The 20,026-nt window shown below is 39.5% G+C and overlaps 1 protein-coding gene across 9 annotated transcripts in view; it reads left to right on the plus strand.

Annotated features, from left to right (window-relative positions):
• Positions 1-20,026, plus strand: part of Magi2 (membrane associated guanylate kinase, WW and PDZ domain containing 2) — a 1,405,204-nt gene that overhangs the window by 705,703 nt on the left and 679,475 nt on the right. Inside the window, exon 2 of one of the 9 annotated variants that reach the window (XM_029534896.1) lies at positions 6,829-6,876. The exons of the other annotated variants lie outside the window; for them this stretch is intronic. Coding sequence (XP_029390756.1) covers positions 6,867-6,876 — 10 coding nt within the window. The 5' untranslated portion in view covers positions 6,829-6,866. The remainder of the gene's footprint in view (positions 1-6,828; positions 6,877-20,026) is intronic. 9 annotated transcript variants of the gene reach the window in all.

Raw genomic sequence — 20,026 nt, forward strand, 5'->3', positions numbered from 1 at the left:
TCTGATAGAACTCTGCACTAAACCCCTCTGGTCCTGGGCTTTTGTTGGTTGGGAGACTCTTGATGACTGCTTCTATTTCTTTAGTGGAAATGGGACTGTTTAGATCGTTAATCTGATCCTGATTTAACTTTGGTACCTGGTATCTGTCTAGGAATTTGTCCATTTCCTCCAGGTTTTCCAGTTTTGTTGAGTACAGGCTTTTGTGTTAGGATCTGATGATGAGAAAGTGTGCGCTTGGAAGGAACTTGGAAGGCACATACTGGTATAGAGTTTACTGCAGATTGACTAATTTTGAATAAATTAATGGTATCAGTCTTTGTACTTGGCTGTTCTATTTGGGAATATTCCAATTATTGGTACCAGTGGGAAATTGTTCTGACTCAATTTATTACATTTTTATGTTCGGAAAAGTTAACGTTTGCTTCCTTAAGTTTCTTGACTTGTACAGTGAGAATATATGTCAGCAGAGTGTCCTAAGTGTTGAACTGAATGCTTGGTGCAAATTTGCATCACAACATATAGTATGTACTGAATGTCAACTAAACCTTTTTTTAATGTTTGGAGAAGATAGTAGCATTCTAACTCACAGGGAAGCAGAATGCCAAGTCTCAAAAAATATATCCTACTAACCTACTAACACAAGGTCATGTGCTACTTTAGTGAACGTGTGACTCGTGTTAAAATGATTTCGAAAACATTGTCGAATCTTGTAACTGACAAGATCCTCAGGCTGGTCCTTTTATCTTTTATTATCAAATACACAAAGATCATTGATACTGCACCAGTTTTTTCCAAGATCTTGATCTACTACTCAAATATGTATCTTCCTGGTTTTTCAGCCCTGGGGACAAGGTCTCACCATGTAGCCCAGTCTGGCTTTGAACATGGTTTTTCCTAGACACTTTCATTTTCCAAATGAAGATTTGCACTAGCACATCTGTTCTTTTCACTTCTGATTTTAAAAATCACAATGTTTAACTAGTACTGTGTGTGTATGTACTGTGATATAACTTTGTTATTTGAGAATCTCTTACATAGTAATAAAGGTTTATTTCAAACTCCTGCCGCACGCCCCCACCCCGTGAGCTCAGTACTATTCTTCAGACTCTTCTCAGCTTTTCAAGGGTAAAACACTTACCATGGTAACCTCTATCCCGGATAACTTTTCCCAGAAACTTATTTTATTCTCATCTGGGTCTCAGCTCTGGCAGTACCCTAATGTACAAATTAACTTTTTTTTTTTAAATAGAGGATTGTTATCAGAGCTACAGGGATGCTAGAGGGGTGAGTCAGGAGTGGGTGGGTGGGTGGGGGAGCACCCTCTTAGAGGCAAAGGGGAGGGGAGAATGGGATGGGGGTTTCCGGTGGGGAGACACATTTGAAATATGAATAAAGAAAATAATCAATAAAACAAACAAAACAAAACCCTTTTTATTAATTCTTTGTGAATTTCACATCATGTACCCCAGTCACACCATCTCCCTGTTCCCTCGAAGCCACCTTCTGTCATTGCCCCCCAACCCCAATAAAAAATACACACGCAGACAAACAAAACAAGACAAAACAATGCATAGACAATATCTTGTTGTAGAAGCTGTAGTGTGTCCCGTAGTATACCCCTCTGTCCACACATCTTCACTTATGAATGTTCATTGCAGTGAGTCATTGGTCTGGTTTGAGGTGTCTTGCTTCTGTGACAGCATCAATATTGACTCCTCACTGAGACTCCTCCTGGTTATCCTGTTGTTTTCCTGTGTCACCAAGATCCTGAGAACTTTGAATCACCAAGACCAGTCCTTTCACATACCTCAATAGATCACTGATGATATAGATTTTTGCATAGGTGAACTCAAAGCCCTGGATCTGGGCCTAGGTGGTAGCTGAGCTCATCTGCTCATCAGCTCTCTCTCTTCTGCATCACCAGGGTGAGCTCTCCAGCACTGCTCTGGCTAGGCTACACAGTGACACCATCAGCAAAAGGTAGAACCAGTTCTGTTCCTGTGCCCTCAGGGCCAGCTCACTTGCACCCACATCTCCAGAATCAGTTCCACTGTGTGGCCCACGCGAGGTTTACGACAAGGTGCAGAGCCCACTCTCCCAAGTGCTGTAGGCAGTGTGTGGCAGGGCTTGTCCTCCTACTCTCATGAGCTTCGGGCCAGTTTTCCTGACTACTACAGACAGCAAGGGGCAGTGAGGGGAAGCTATCAACCCCATGCCCACACCACCTCATGACAGACGAATGGCAGGACCAGTTCTCTTGTGTTCTGGCATTTGGGGCCAGCTCACCTGTGCCCTTACTACCAGGTCCAGCTCTGCTGTGTTGTCTAGGTGAGATAGAGGGCCTGCAAATTAACCTTTCTTATATATAAAACCTAATCACTCACTTCAATGTGTTCATTATGTGACTACACCACATCCTAAATATTGAAGACACAATTAACTTTAAAAACTAGTACTTGATATGTTACCACTTTTAATTTCTAAAGGCACCCCTGCCATTCTCTTCTTCCTAACTTCATTTATTAACTATTTTATTTTTAAAAATTGTATGTGTATATTAATAATAACACTATATCTCCCTTTCCTTTCTTTCCTCCAGACTCTTCCATATTTCCCTCCATGGTCTCATTCAGAAAGAAGCTTCCCTGATGATGGTTAAACAATGCAATGATTTTGAACAGAGCATAATATCATTAAGAGTCGTTTTAGCACTATAATTTTTATTGTTTTAGTGTTACTTGGTTTTACCCTGGGTCTATAGACTATCTAATCAGGATCTTCATTATCCAAGTATTGTGAGGTACGGGTTCTATCTTGTGAAGTCCGTCTTAAGTAAGAGCAGATATTGGTTGGACACCCCCACAAGCTGTGTGTCACCGTTGCTCTAGTGTATCTTGTAGTCAGGACACCATTGTAGATAAGGGATTTGTGGCTGGCTTGGTGTTAACGACTTTCTTTCAATAGTGTGCAGAGACACTGGAAAATGGAAGAGAAAACTCTATATAGTTACCAACTTGATATCTCCATGTTTATTGAGTTGGGTAGGTGGTGTCTTCAGCAATGGGAACTTGCTGTCAATGTGTGGAGAACAACGGGGGTTGTTTAAGGGTTGAATGTTTGGCCAACAGTTCAATTATATATAACCCAAACACATCACTGGAACCTTCATTTGGTGACAAGACATGGCTAGTTGGGAATTCATCAACCTTGCCAAAAGACCAGTCATCCACACAATAACTAACCATAGAGGTTAGGGCTAGATAGAGTAAGGTACTAGAGGGAATAGACAGGTCTCATTAGAGAGGGCAATTAAATAAATCTTTGGATGGATAAGGTGGGTCTAGAATTAGAGGATAGGGAGAGAGGAGGGAATACTGGAAGGGTATATGGGGAGAGACAGCTAAAATAATAGGGGAAAAGAGGACTGCTCTTATCTGTGAGTACAAAGATAAATGTTTAGGTTGTTGTTGGAATTATGCTGGTTAAGTAAAGTAGTGGTTTTAGTATCTCCTCCAATATCCATGCTGTGAATATTTACATAAGTTTCCAGGACCAGTCTTGGATTTGCTCCTGTTGACTCGGTCTTACGTCCAACTAAATGGTGCTGGTTACTGCCTATATAGTGCTACTGCTGCACCCTTAAGGTTATGGTGCCATGATGACACTTGCTGTCATTCAGAGGCATCAGAGCTGGGTTGCATGTCTCCCTTTTCTTTTTGGAAGCTTGCATGTTGCTTTCTGATCCCACAAAACGAGTCCTCAGGGAAGGGGCTTTCAGGTCCATTCCAGCTCAGGGGTTTCCTAGGTCTGTTTCTGAAGTGCATGGTGTCTTCAGTGATGGGGACTTACATTCCACTTCTACAGAGTAAGCAAAAGCAACAGTCATAGGCTGGTGTGTGTGTGTGTGTGTGTGTGTGTGTGTGTGTGTGTGTGTGTTCATTCTTTTGAGACTCTTGAACATTTCAGGCCAACAATGGAAAAGACAGCTTCTCATGCCTGTTGTTGGAACTTTTGTTAGGTGGTCTTTGGCTTTTGGAGGGGGCACTATCATCCCACATGATCTGTGTATAAATATACATATATAGTTATAATGAACTTTTCTGTTTTCTTCTTTATTCTCTACCACCTACTAAATTCACTCCACTTTCAGCTTTAGGTGAATTCTGTTGACCCTTGCTCTTTGTCCTGACAATATGTTCTAAGACTTATATTCTGCCAGAGATGCTTCATCAAGATAATTCCCTAATCCTAGATGTGTTTCTTTGAGAAAAAAGAAAAAAGAAAAAGAAAAAGAAAAAAGAAACTATACATCTAGTTGTAAGCTATTCCAACTATTTCTGGAACAAAGGAAAGTTGCATGAAGAAAATGTGCTCAGAAAATCAGGCTAAGCAAACACCACAGTCAGGTGGGGTCCTGTAGGAAAAGCAGTTCGTACTTAGAAGTTCCTTCAGGATGTTAAGTATTACACTGATCTCTGCTTATATGCGGCACTGACTGCATTGGAGAAAACAGGAACATTTTATTCTCAGAAGCAAATGACAGCAAAAAGCTGAGCACCTTCAACCCAAATACGAAGTTACTTGGGCAAGGGACATTGTGCTTTCAAGAAGTGGACTGGGTCTCCCTGTTCCAACAGGAATAAACTTAAAGTCCAAAGATATTCTATTACTTAAAGTTACTGATTGAATTGAAAAATCAAAATGGTTACAGCTCTAGTAGGTCTTCCTCCATGTTGGGTCTTATTTATTGGTTTATTCTCCAAATCTTGACATTTTTACTTGCTATTTCAATGCCAGTTTAGACTTTAAAAAATGATCTCATTTTTTAGCCAATGTATTATTACCAAAGGATTTATTATAAAAATGAAATCATTGCTACAGAGCTATTGTCCTATTTCGACTTTGACCCTTGCACTTCAATTGATCAATTCGTCCCTAGTATGTGTTCTTAACTAAGTCATGTTCCCTACTGCTTCCTGAACTTTAGCTAGAAATTAATTGTTATGTGTTTGCTTGTTTATTTAGAAATTAAAAAAAATATGTCATGGGAAATAGTTATGCAAGCAAGTGGAAAAGTCAAGATGTAAAGTCATATTTTTAGCAAACTACAACTCTTTTCCTAAAAAGAAAAAAACCAAAAATCCAAAACAAACAAACAAAACAAAAACAAAACAAAAACCCAAAACCATAAATGCCCATAAGACTATTAGAATCAGTTGGACAGTTGAAGCATGGGGGTTGGTGTTTACATATAGAAAACAGGCATTCAATCAGTTGTTTCTCAAATACTGTATAATGGAGCTTGAGGTTAAGGATTTTTGCAAGGAGAAATTTCATAATGCTTATGGGGTTACGAAGGTTTGGTTTTTGAGCAAGTGGCATATATCTTCATAAAACACAGGCAGTCTTACAGACTGATCTTTCAGGTAAGCTATAATGAGGGTTTTACAGACAGGTCAGAAGGAAGTCTTTATGCTTTCCTGACTTCCTTCTAGAAAACAGCTCTGAGATTTGTCCAGATGTCCATTGTAGATTTTCTCTGCTTCTGTTCTGCAAACTGAGTCTATTTCTTTCTGTCATTTCATTCCTATTAGAGCTGAAGAAATGTGGATCCACTCCTTCTCCACTCCCCCCCCCAGCGCCTAATGACCAAAGCTAATTTGCTTCTCAGCCTTTATTTCTTAAAGCAAATCAATCCCTATCCGATTAAAATGTCTGAGTGAATATCAGCTCCAGCACCAAAGCTGCAGCAGGACTCTCCCCTAAACAAAAGCCACAGAGAAAAATTCATGCTGCATAGAAGGACTCCGAAGACCTGTTACCAAGAGATGACAAGGAAGTCTAAATTCAAGACTTAGAGCCTTGGTCATAGGCAGATGGGATGATCCCCTAGACATAAAACCGCTGACCTTCAAAGCAATTTAATCTAAGCTCTTCCTAGTCTCCCTTGGGCTTCAAGACATAATGTGAGAATGTTTTAAATTACCATGCTTTAGCAGCTTTTGGAGAATTCAAAGCCATGTTTAGTATCTCAAAGCCTTTGTATTTCTTTGCTAGTGTGATGGAAATAAATTTCACATGTGCCTCATAGTTTAGATATCCATCTGATTTCATCTATGGAGCTCTGTGCTGACAGGGCATGGCGCTAAATAATACAGATAACACACAATGTGCTCCCCACACCCGACAGGAAATGAGGATGCTCATAGGGCCCACCTCCTTGAGTTAGCTCAATAAATTTGAATTGCTCATTAGAGTCCCAGCGCCTCATTGTTGCCTATATGTGAACAGCTTAAGTGAATAGGAATCAGATGGAGGGTGGGGGAAGACACACAGAGATTTCACATAATTTCTGTTGCCAGAGAAACCATTTTCTTGCTGTCTGGGCATGCACTGAGCAGCTCAGATCAACTGGAGACTCAGCGTAGCCCTTCCTGTGACTTTGGTAAAGAAAACAAACAGAAGGGAGAAAAATGCTTACAAAGAAAAACAGATTGGACTATTAAAATGGTCTCTTAATTAGGGTGTTTGTGTAAACTGGGCTTTGAAATGTCTTGTACTCTCTGACTGCCCATGTGTTATCTGACTAGGTGACACTTCATGATCATTTTTACTTGTCCTTTCTCACTTTGAGAAGACCATGTCTTCTCGTGCGTGTGTGTGTGTGTGTGTGTGTGTGTGTGTGTGTGTGTCTGTCTGTCTGTCTGTCTGTCTGTCTGTCTGTCTGTCTACATGTGTATGTATTGCATATTTATACAAAAATCTTTTCCTTTTCTTCTTCTCTCTGCCCCAACACATCACCCATCTCTGGTCTGCTTCACAACCTAGAAACATTTCTAAGGAGGGAACGGCGAAGGGGACATGTGATGATCAGAGGTAAATTTCTTTAGCATATCTCAAAGAAATGACAGCAGATGAGAAAGCACAAGGAGGGAACAAACCATGAACTCAAGTTATTTATTTAGAACTTGTTCTTTCTTGATGAAGTATGAGAATTAGAAAGGCCATTAGGGTAAGTTGGCTCAGGAAACACATTCCAATGCCAACTCTACTCCTCGGCATGTCTTCAATAAACAGCATTGCCTATGATGTATTGAATATGTTGTTAATCCCAAGGTTATTCTAGAGAGCTGGCAGTGGCAGCAATCAGTAAGTGTGTCTGTACATATGCTTTTGATAGCTTCTGAGAGATGTCGTATTTTTGAGGATTTCTATTCCAAAAAATTTGACGGACATTCAAAGGAGTTGCAATAGCTTGTGCTTTTGAAAGAGAGTGACAACTTCATTAGAGCTCCACAGAGCTTCTCCTGGCTCGAGTGTCTATTAATGAATCCCATAGTGAGTTTCATCTCGTGAAACACATCACTCTCTGCCACACTTTCTGCGTCTCCAGTTGCACATGGCTTGAATGGCACTTGCCATTGTGTCTCATTTGTCTCCAGACCATCGATCCCAGCAAAGATCACCAACCTGTAAGCAACTCCTGTCTCTTTGCACAAGTCTGACACCAGTGCAGAACCTGGTATATACCAAGTACATGTGTTGTGCCTCTCACAGTCAATGAACGAAGCAGCAAGCAGGCCCAGAGGAAGAAATATTCTGCCCAAGGTAACATTATAAATCGGAAGGGAAGGAGAAAACAAAACTCAAGTTTCCAAATTGCCTGTCAGTTTTAGTAATCACTGGGTATGCTTCACATTCAGAAAACAAGATCACAAGTTTCAAACAGTCTCACATTTTAAAATGCACACACACACACACACACACACACACACACACACACACCTTTAGTGAATATGGTCTTGTGAAAATGACTGTAGTCATTTTCTTTTGGGCTCCTTTTTTATTGCAGCCTGTTTCTTCTCTCTTTGGATTATTTCAAAGCTAAACTCCCCATCTAACAGCATAATTACTACATGCTAATTTCACCTGCCCTGGGGATAGGGCCTAATTTACATTCCTTTTTAATGATGCATCTTCTTTATGTCAAAGCAGGTTGAAAATGTGTGATAGATATTTAACACACCCAGAGAAAATTTACTTGGACTTTGGTTTTCGTTTGTTGTTTTTGTTGTTCTTATTAATTTTATTTATTTATTTATTTATTTATTTATTGTCAGTTGTTTTTTCTTTTCTTTTTTTTGTCTCTCATTTATTTATTTATTTATTTATTTATTATTATTTTCTTTATTTACATTTCAAATGCTATCCCGAAAGTTTCCCATACCCCTCCCCCCACCTCTGTTCCCCTACCCACCCACTCCCACTACTTGGCCCAGGCCTTGCCTTGTGCTAGGTCATATAGAGTTTGGAAGACCAAGGAGCCTCTATTCCCACTGATGGCCGATTAGGTCATCTTCTGCTACATATGCAGCTAGAAACACAAACCCCGGGAGTACTGGTTAGTTCCTGTTGTTGTTCCACCTACAGGGTTGCAGCCCCCTTCAGGTACTTGGGTACTTTCTCTAGTTCCTCCTGCTTGTGGACGTTGTACATCGTGGTGCGCACTAGGCTCCGCACCACGATGTACAACGTCCACAAGCAGTTCTAAGGAGGAATGAAGTATCCACAAATGGTCATCCTTCTTGATTTTCTTCTGTCTTCCTTAATGTGTCTTGGATATTCCAAGTTTCTGGGCTAATATCCGCTTATCAGTGAGTACGTATCTAGTGACTTCTTTTGTGATTGGGTTACCTCACTAAGGATGATATCCTCCAAATACATCCATTTGCCCAAGAATTTCATAAATTCATTGTTTTTAATGGCTGAGTAGTACTCCATTGTGTAAATGTACCACAGTTTCTGTATNCNTTCCTCTATTGAGGGNCATCTGGGTTCTTTCCANCTTCTGGCTATTATAAATAAGGCTGCTATGAACATAGTGGAGCATGTGTCCTTATTACCAGTTGGAAGATCTTCTGGGTATATGCCCAGAAGAGGTATAGCAGGATCCTCTGGTAGTACTATGTCTAATTTTCTGAGGAACCGCCAGACTGATTTCCAGAGTGGTTGAACAAGCTTGCAATCCCGCCAGAAATGGAGGAGTATTATTTGTCCTGGTCGGGATGGGAGATGCGGTTTATGTGACTTAGGGTTTCCTGCTTCTCTTGTGGTTTATCTATCAATCAAACACACCACAGTTGAAGCTAAGATCTCCATTGCAGCCCATTGTGGCCGAACTTGTCAGTATTATTACTTTAAGATCTGAGCACTACTATCAGAAATGCATCTACTGCCCTTAGAAAGGTAATTCTTGTTAAGCTATCAATTCAAATCTTATGGTTTTAAGGCCATTGGGCCTTAAGGACAGTTGACTTGGGAGGGACCCCCTTTCCTGTGAGGTTAGTGGTTAAAAAGGGAAGACTTATACAGGCCCAGCTTTCACTGGACGTCAACTCCTCCTTTCACTGTAAATGCAATCGACAGAGGTGTCTATTCCAAGCTATTTGTTGTACGATCGTTATAAATAGCTTCCATCATATATAAGACAAGTCTAAATTTGTTTGGAGATAGTTCCTGAAGGCACCCTGCTGCAACTCCCTTAGCATGTGTCAGCCTGACATTAGTGGGGGGAGGCAGGCTCTAGAGCAAACTTTATGCAGATGTCTATCCAACAACCCTCAGCTGTGGACATCTCCCACATCCCAGATGATTCTCTGACGGTGGGAACATCCTCACAGTTAACTACATGTGCTAACGTAGCATTCAGTCATTCCTTCTATCATTCTAGATTCATGAAGTTGTAACTCCTCCGGGCCAGGTCCTACTTAGTTGACATCAACCATTTTTTTGTTTGTTTCTTTCTTTCTTCTGAATTTATCTCTGGTGCATGGAAGAGGATTTTAAAACTCTAAACTTGCAATGACCTATTAGCCCTATTAGCTCTAGTTGGTTCTTATACTTCTATTCAAAGGCAAGTCAAAAGTATATTCCAAAGTTAAATATAAAGCACTAGGCAGAAAGAGGTCCATGGTTCACCTGCTACCGCTCTCCATGACTTCAGGTAATTAAGGATGGCTTTTTTTGATATGGAAAATGATTTCCTTAAATCACAGCTTCTCTTCTAATCTAACTTCCACAAGATCCCTTCAGCTGGCTGAGTATATGTAATTCCACTTCCTTTCTCTGCTCAGCCACTGAAAGAGACATTCAAAATCCAGCGTTCTGCAAAGCACTGGGGAAGGAGGTCAAAGGAGGTGCTGGAAAGTCAAGAGGTGATACTTTCATAGTCAGGTCTTGGGAATGAAATCTTCTCATCACCACACTTCCAAAGACCCTATCAGAAAATGTGACTTCAGAGGAAAAAAAGATGAATAAATAAAAGGAAAATGATTGAGAAACTATAAAGACAAAGCAAAATTATAGGCCCAAATCAGACTGTAGAGATGGTCTGTCCTAACTAGTCCACATCTAGCTTCTAGTTTACAGATGCAAGAGCTAATTCTCATAAAATCACCATCTGCAGGTACCACTACCTAGTACTGTCTGCAGACTGTCTTCTTGCTCATATTTCTAATGTTGCATTATTACTGCTATAAACACTCTTCTGAAACTACTTCTCATACCTCTTCAACTCTGGGCTCCAGTAGGGAGCTCCCTCTGAATACCCCCTTCAGTGGTACAGTGCAAACCATACTCAATGATGGTCTATACTGTCGAGTGCCTGTATACATGCCTTCTAAAGACATGAAAATTCAGCATATAGATTTCCTGTAAACATCATTATCACCAATCATCCTTTACATACCACAAGTCCAACAAGGATTATTACTATTACTTTCTGTGTGTATTAGGTCACATAAAGTATATCTAGGCTTTCTATTGTTAAATTAATTATAGCCTTAATGCATACCTATCAACTTTTTTGCTTCCATGTTTAAATTGTGAGATATGTGGGGTTTGTGTTTGTTTTTTATTAATATTTATCTTTAATCTTTTTTTTAAAACTCTAGTCATTATGCCCTTCCTGGTCTGCCCTTTCACAGTTTCTCATTCCATTCTCCCTCTCCCTGTCTCTAAGAGGATGTCCTTACCTCCCCCACCCTGCCAGGCTTCCCCACTCCCTGGGGCCTGAAGTCTCTCCAGGGTTAGGTGCATCTTCTCTCACTGAGGCCAGACCAGGCAGTCTTCTGCTATATATGTGCCGAGGGCCTCGTATCAGCTAGTATATGCAGCCTGGTAAGTGGCTCATGTCTGAGAGATCTCAGTGGTCCAGGTTAGTTAAGACTTATGGTCTTCCTAAGGGGTTGCCCTCCTTTCTCAACTTCTTCCACCCTTTCTCTAATTCAACCACAGGGATCCCCGATTTCAGTCCATCGGTTGGGTGTAAGTATCTGCATCTTTCTCAGTCAGCTGCTTGTTGGGCCTCTCGGAGGACAGCCATGCTAGGCTCCTGTTTGTAAGCACACCATAGCATCTGTAATAGTGTCAGGCCTTGGAGCCTCCCCTTGAGATATATTCCAATTTGGGCTGGTCACTGGAGCTCCTTTCCCTTGGGCTCTTCTCCTTTTTTGTCCCTACAGTTCTTTTACACAGCAACAATTCTGGGTCAGTGTTTTGCCTATGGAATGGCAGTCCTCTACTTAATGTCCTGTCTTTCTGGACAAGTTTCATCACTACTCTACAAGATCCCCCTCTCCACTGTATGCCATTTCATCTAGGGTCCCTCCCTTTGAGTCCTGAGTGTCTCATCTCCCAGGTCTATGATACATTCTAGAGTATGTATCCACCTCCCACCTCCTGAGGTTGCATATTTCAATACATTCTGCTAGCTCTCAGGACTTCACTCCTGTTACCCCACCCCAATACCTGATCATGTTCCCCCTTTCCCCTCCCACTCCTCACTCCCATCCAGGTCCCTCCCTCCCTCTGCCCCCAGTGATTTCTTTCTTTTCAAGATAGGTGCTTTTTAGATGATATAACTGTTAGATATAGATTTTTGACTCAGATTTATTCTGTAATGATATCAATTTATGCATGGACACGTAATAAATCATACATATAGCAGGATTACCTGTAGACCCACAAATTATATGATCAGTGAAATCAACTGTTATCCTTTTAACTTTCAAGAGCCATATTTCATTGGGTCAACTGGAATTTAATTGTTACATCAATCACATATTGTATAATTTATAAGCATTTCATCTATTGACTAAGTTCTTAGGTTCCATCTCCCCTGAAATACTATAGCTAATCAATTGAATGTAAATCTTTTTGCAATGCCCACCTTGAGGCATGAGGTTTTGCAGTGTTGTTCCTAATAATGGGCAGAGAAAACTTCTGATTCACTGAGATGAAACATGTTTCCTTCCTTGTCACATTCATTTAACACACTAAGAATGGTGTGTTAGAGTATTAGAGCTTGATTTGATATTGTGCATTTCTGTGCCATGATGTGGAAACCTCTAACATATTTGCATATTGGAGTTTATAGGAACAGATAAAGGACTTGGTCAATTTGCTCCTCTCTCTTTTCTCTTTTCTTTTCTTTTTTCTTTTCTTTCATTTCTTTTTTCCTTCCTTTTTTCCTTCCTTCCTTCCTTCCTTCCTTCCTTCCTTCCTTCCTTCCTTCCTTCCTTTTTTCTTTCTTTCTTTCCTACTCTGGCTGAGTTTTTACCACTTCTTCCTTCCTTTCTCTACTTCTTCCTATGTAAAATGTGTGTGGTCTTACCACCTACATGGCTTTAATAAAGTACTGTGTGTTTTGTATGTAGTGATATATGCTCATTAATAGAAGTTGCCATTAATAGAAATCCTTCTCTGTTAAAGGCTAGATTCACCTGCCAGATATGTTTAGTTTGAAGACTTGATGACTTCTAGTCTTGTGAACTAAAAATATAACCATGAAAATACTGTGGTCAGATGTAGGATTGACATCGAGAAAACCTGTGGTGCACAGTCAATAATGGGAGGCGATGAGTGTTTAATCTGTGGTCCAGGACATTAGGACTGAGGGGAAAAATCAATATACCAAGTTTATGTGCAAATGCCAGGTGGATCCAAGCACAGATGATAATGGAAAACTGAGAGCAGCATCTGAAGATGAGGGATCAGGGGAATTAGCTAAGGTACAAACACACAATTCTCCTGGATGACAAGCCTGGATAACAAGCCAGCCTTTTCAGACCTGTTCTGAACACAGTACCAGACAGACCCAGGGAAACTAAGATGGTAAATGCAATGTGTTCTGTGGTCTCTAACCACAGAACAGCACATCTGGAAAAATGTGATGAGAAATGATAACCACAGACAAGGAAATTTTGAAGTCTTTAGTTTGAAACAAAGACCAGCCAGCTAACCAATATTAGAGATGACTGAGAACCATTTCAGGGTAGAGTGCTGTCTCAGTAGTTCCTGGATAGGAGATTTTGCGAATATCTTTGTTTAAATGATAAAGAGAATTCCAGCAGATATATAACTTGCAGAAACAAAAGGCATTTAAATGCCGGAAATACATTTAATATGATTGTGTGTGTGTGTGTGTGTGTGTGTGTGTGTGCATGTGTTGTATGTGTTTGTTGTATATGTGTTTAAAGCTAAAAGTTTTGGAAATGGAGATTGTTGACTGTAAGAAAATGTAGCTGTTGTAATCTCAGAGATAAAGAGTTGGAGGAAATGGTGCCAGCATTAATGAGTTTGACCCAGGGTTTTCACAGTAAGAAGAATATCAGGGAAATATAAAAAGCAAAATGCATTCATGGTTAAGTACTTTGAGACAGCATCCGAGAGTAAATTTGGAGTCCTTGGTTACAAGCTCTGGTAACTGTGGTTTATGACTTAAGGTTTAGTCACTCATGAAGTGGATGGGTAATCATTGTCTTAAAGGTTGATGTAATGTAGAGAGATGCTTTAAGACCCCCAGCAGGCACTGGAACAGAAGTTATTGTTGGTATTATTAAAGACCCACCTAACGAAACCCAGCAATCTTGCATTTAGAGATACTTCATTAACCTTCGTTTCACAAATGTGTTTTCTCATTAAGTCCCAACGGGCACAATGACATCTAGGATGAAAAGAGCTAATATGTGTACGCTACTTAAAGAATGTCAGGCGCACCACAAAGCAGCATGGCTCATGAGGGTGAGCAAGTCTAGAAATGTCTCCTTATTTAGTTGTCATCTGACTCTGTCATGTTGAGAAGTCACAAAGGATTGACTCTTCTACTTGAAAACCATAAGGCTTCAAAAGTAGGGCGAATTTTATCAGCAGCCTGAGCTTATAGGAAAGCTTCTTTATCAGCACGTAAGCCTTCAGGTGGATGTGGGCCATAATTTCTTTACAATGAGCATTTTCTGTCTGAGTTACAGGAGTGATTTTCAGTCATTGCAAAGAAAGCCAACTTTTGGTTGACAGCACAGACTAAAGATAGCATTTACAACTGTTAAATAAGAACTGAATTATCAAACTAAGCCTTGTCAGTCCCCAAGGGTGAGGTCAGTAATAATAATGTAACTCTTTTAAATTCTGTTTTAATGTAACTCTTTTAAATTCTGTTTTAATCCAAGAAGTGTCAATATATTTACTGTGTCTTGGTAAATCTTAAGTAACAGATAGCCAAATATTACTCTTATAAAGACAAATTGTTTATCTCTTTTGATTTTGAGAAATAAAGACCAGTCCTTAGGTTTTTGCCTCAATATTTCTTGTTATCTTACTATTTAGTAATTATCTCTTAGTAGATTACATTAAGCTGTAAGGTTAGCTTTAAAGTATTTATGAGAGTAAAATCAGGGTAGAGATTGCTCTTTCCAAATTGTAATGAAATCTAGGTATGTAAAAGCAAGATTATCTCATTAAAGCAATAATAAACACAAAAGATATTAGAGACCAGATGGAAATTCAAATGGGAGACTCTATAATAGGATATGAGAATGCAAATTACCCAGAGTAAAGTTTTTGCACATTTAAATGTAGTTGCTTATGTCATAAAAAGATATACACATAAAATACAATCTGTTAGGTTACTTGTATTTGGAGCAGAATAGTTTCTAAGTAGAAAACAGTGAGAATTAAAGCCTACAGGTAGGATTGCTGTTTTTATACATAGTATAAAGCATAAATGTTCAAGAAATGTGAGGTATAACTAAGCAAAATTTGAGAGTCAGAGATTATAATTATACTAAAAATAACATCTAGGCAGATACAGTAAGTATAGTTTCAAATTCACCTCTTAGCTTATTTTGAGAAATGGTTCTATTAATAACACATTACTCATAAAGCAAAATCTAGAAAAATCTCTTATTTCGCATTTGAAATTCTCTCTTTCTCTCTTTTATTATTCTTCAGGGAATGGTCCTTCCTATAGTCCAATGTGACTATTTTCTTGGCATCATTTTTGTTTTTTAATTTTGATAGTTCATTCACTGTAGTCGAGCAAATATATATGACTGTTCCTCAACATGCCTGAACAGTAACGCACACTTTGTAGGTCAGCCACATCCAGATAGAGATAGGAGTTCTAATAAATGCTAATTCCCTTGATAATCTCTGGAACTTGGCACACTGCAGACCAACATGTTAGTGTTCATAAAGGAAAGGAATGGCATTTCTGAGGGAATTACCCCACTTGCTCATGGGGGCGCCTGCACCCCCAGGCCTAGTCCAGCTTGCCTCATGTTTTGCTCCCCTCAGGGCTGGGGCCTCGCTGCTTTATTGATAGATCTTTTCCTGTTTGCAACATCCTTCCTTAAACCTTTGAGAAAAATGAAACAAGTAATCTATGAACTTTCAGGCCATACTCCAATTATTCTGCCACGTCTGGCTAGCTCCTATTTCATAATTCTCACTTTTTTTCTCAAATTTTTATTAGATATTTTCTTCATTTACATTTCAAATTCATATTTCTCTTTATTGACACCTGATTTTTAATACAATTTCTAATTAAAATATGATTGACTTTGTTGCCTGATTATTGTGTATTCATTAATCTTGTCTCCCCAAGTTAGTATCAATTATTTGAGAGCAGAATTAATTCAACAGAGATACTATTATATTTTGTGTCTATGTGAGTGTATGTAATTTTATACTATTACATTTTTAATTGCTTAAAAGAATTTGTAAGTCCAAAGTTTATCACAGAGCTCAGTATGTGATCAAAATTGTCACATTTTTGCAAATGGTATTTTGTGATGCCATTGCCAACCACTGATGCTGTACAGGGACTTAGGGACTTCATTCTCTTACAATGGCTGTTTGTCAGTGAGAAGTTCTAACTAGGGAACAGTTTCTGGCTCTTGTTGGCCTTTCGAGAAAACTGAAGGCTGTTTTCGTATGGTTCTTCGTGCCTGTCATTGAGGTCAGAGGTCAGAACATGTCACTTGTTAAACCAGAAGTTGGACATTTATGACATGCTCATAAATGTTTGCTTCTTCAAGGTTGGTTTTCAGGGACACACTCAAAAACAGGTGTGCCCTTCCTCTGCATTTTCATTGAGGAAAGCTGGTCTTCATTCTTTATTTGCTCATAAAAATTCCATCTTCTGTGACCAAAAAGACAGCACTCATCCAAGCACCAGATTTGAAAAAAGGGTGAGAGAGGGAGGGAAGGAGGGAGGGAGGGAGAGAGAGAGAGAGAGAGAGAGAGAGAGAGAGAGAGAGAGAGAGAGAGAGAGAGAGAGAGAGAGAGAAGAGAGAAGGGAGATTGATTCTTCATCATCCACTGGAAAGAAGCGAGCTACCACCCACTGAAGACTTTCTCGTGTTTGTAATTTGTGATATATCTGTCAGTGTTTGACTTTTGGTGCATCCATGTGACAAGAGCTGGAATTCTGGTAACCCTCACCCGTCCTAAAGGAAAGAAGGCTGAAGTTTGCAATGTCTGCCAGTTTCCATGCTGTAAATATGCCTACTATTTTAAATTACTAACACCTCTCCTATAATAGGAAGACATTCATTGGAAGCTTTAGTAGAAAAAAGGAGTTCACGTTTTGTTCTTCTGAGAGTTCCTCAATTCCTCAGGTCATGTGAAACAGCCTTTCCTAAGGAAGGAAGAGAACTTTGAGCACCTAGAAAGACTAGTTTCCTAGTCAGACAAGTCTCAACATGATTGCTCAAACTGATTATTATCCTAGCGGTCTCTGGTCTCCTAACAACTATGTTATAGTCTATGACCTGGCATATAACATGCTCTCAAAAACATTTATTTATTGGATATTTTAATGCAATTGCATTTCAAATGTTATCCCCTTTCCTGGTTTCCCCTCTCCCATCTCTCCTCCCCTTGCTTCTATGAGGATGTTCCCCCTCCCACACACCCACCTCACCGCCCTGGCATTCCCCTACACTGGGGCATAGAGCCTTCACAGGAACAAGGGCCTCTTCTCCCCCTAATGCCCAGCAATGCCATACTCTGCTACATATGCAACTGGAGCCATGTGTACTCTTTGGTTGGTGATACTCTAGGAGCTCTTGGGGGGAGGGGTCTGGTTGACTGATACTGTTGTTCTTCCTATGGGGCTGCAAACCCCTTGATTTTGTGGCCACTTCCCCTTGCACAACAGTTTGTTGAAAACCTGCAGTTCTATAACAGTTCCATGAAATAATTGGTGAAAATGTGTACATAGAATTAATTTTTTTCTTTTTTACTTTATTTGTCTAGGTGTGTCCTGTGCTTCTAGGACAGAGTATCTTAAGCACTGGTTTTGGTGCATCCCGAAGCTTGTCATTGTTGGTCTTCATGTGTTTTACTACTGGGAGGGTTCGGATGAGATTTTGAAGCCTCTTTTTTAATCCATAATCATGAAGTCACTGAAATCCAGTGTCGGTCTGGACAACAGGGCCTGCAACACCCCAAATATAACACTTCACACCAGGACAAACACATTTCTATTATTTGTATTTGTGCAATCCCCGCTCAATTTTATTTATTAATCAATGTCTCCATTTTAGAAACAGTTGCGTGTCAGACACTGAGACAAACAACCTGATAGTGTTATAAACAGAACATAACTCAATATTGAGCTGATTTTGCTTCTGTATTCTCAAACCGTTGGTTGGCTGTATGAAAGCCAGTGTCTTGAATACCACTTAATTCAATTTTATTTGAGGAAAAAAAAACACAACAAAACAAAACAGATAAAGCAGTGGCCTGGCAAATAAAAACAGATTTTAGCTAATAAAACACAAGTGATGAATAACCAAAAATGATGGGATCATAAATGTACAATTGATACATTTGCTTTATCTTATTCTTCACACTTGACATGCCTGACTGGTGATTAATGTGTGCAGAGAAGTGCCTTCTGGGGCTGTATCACAGGTAGCCCTCTGTTTCACCCAGGACAGTCCTATCATCTGCACAGGCAGAGTTATGGAGATGAAAATGAGTGTGTGTTCATGCCACGCAAAGTGATTTAGGCTCCTTAGGTAGCAGATGAGGAATGTGGAAACTGCACTTGCTATGTCTTGAAATGTTTGCTATACAAACCTCTCCTATTAACAGTAATCTTTAACGCTCATGCTTGTGTCTGCTGCTACAAATAGAAAGGACTAAGATTGTAACTGAGCCAGGCAGTGATGCACTCTGAACAGCAGTATGTTCCTGACCAACAGTGACTTTTTACAGATAAACTTAAAACACATCCATTTTTAGCTGGGTGTGGTAGCACACACGTGTCATCTCAGTAATGAGATGGGAGGATCTGAAATAGGGATGAGGCCAGTTGACTCTGTCTCACAACTACCACAACATTACAAAGAAAACAAGGAAGTGAGGAGGAAGGCAATCTAAACTTCCACAAGAATGACTTGTAATTGAATTGTATGGCTTTCCTGGGCAATGCCTCCCTTCTGTCACCATAGAATTTTGTAAACCTTGTGCTTTGTCCCAACCTCATGATCATTTCTTTCACTCCCCTTTACTCAAATTCTGAAGTTTCTCAGATTTCATCCTCACACATGACTTTCCAAATTTCCCATTAACACATTCAGCTAATTCATTCCCCACTGTCCCCACTTTCCCACCCACCCCCTTCTGTCTGTCTGTCAGTCTGTCTGTGTGTGTCTCTCTCTCTGTCTCTGTCTCTGTCTCTCTATTTCCTTTTAACTATGACTACAGGTTTCCACCAGCCTTACTGTCATCTTGTCTTGTGCCTGGTGTCTACATTCAGAAGAAACAAACTGTGTTTCAAGTTCTTTGTCTAGCAGTTTTACAATACACTTTACCATGCAAGAGTTCTGACCAAGAAATGACATGTGCAGTGACCATTCAAATATCCTCAGTAGAAGGCATCTTTGAACAGAATAACAGCCTCTAATTAGACCTTAACGTAGAATGGAGACTCTTTCTTACCATAGAAGGCTACAGTAAAAACATGAAGAAATGAAATATTCAGGTTTTATCAATCTGTCATAGAAATAAAGTATATTTCATAGTTTATGAGTAGCTTAAGTTATACATGTATATTTAATTTACATATAAATTTAATATGTTAAATGATTCATTTGTCTTTACACATACTCTATTACAATATAAAAATATGCAGAAAATCATATAAGGAATAATACCAAAATTAGTGATACGATTTTAGGTGAATGCTACTCACTTTCTGGTTATCATGTAACTTTTGTTTATTCCATTATTTGGAATAAACACTTTAAAAGTGTGAATCTTTAGTCATTTGATCAAGCAGAAGATTGTCAGTACAAGTTACTTGGACCATTGATTGACTCACAGTGATAGGATTGACTGAAACAAGCATTTTGAGTTGTATAGCAGGTTTAACTGCAAGACACATGGATTTTTATTAATATCTTAATGGATGTAAGTTTATCAAGTTGGCCCTTCGTCTCCAATAGCAAGGATTTTCTAAGGTCTCCATGGACATGGGTAACAAAGAACTTAGCTCTAAATTGAAAAGGAAGGGACAAAAGCACGACTTTAGTTCATTTCTGTACACTAATCTTTTTTTTTTCTTTATTTACACTTCAAATGCTATCCCGAAAGTTCCCTATACCCCCCCACCCCTGCTCCCTCTATATCAGGGTCCCTTCAGCAGAATCTTGCTGGCATGTGCATTAGTATCTGG

Source organism: Mus pahari, chromosome 2 (assembly GCF_900095145.1).
Source record: "Mus pahari chromosome 2, PAHARI_EIJ_v1.1, whole genome shotgun sequence".
NCBI lineage: Eukaryota > Metazoa > Chordata > Mammalia > Rodentia > Muridae > Mus > Mus pahari.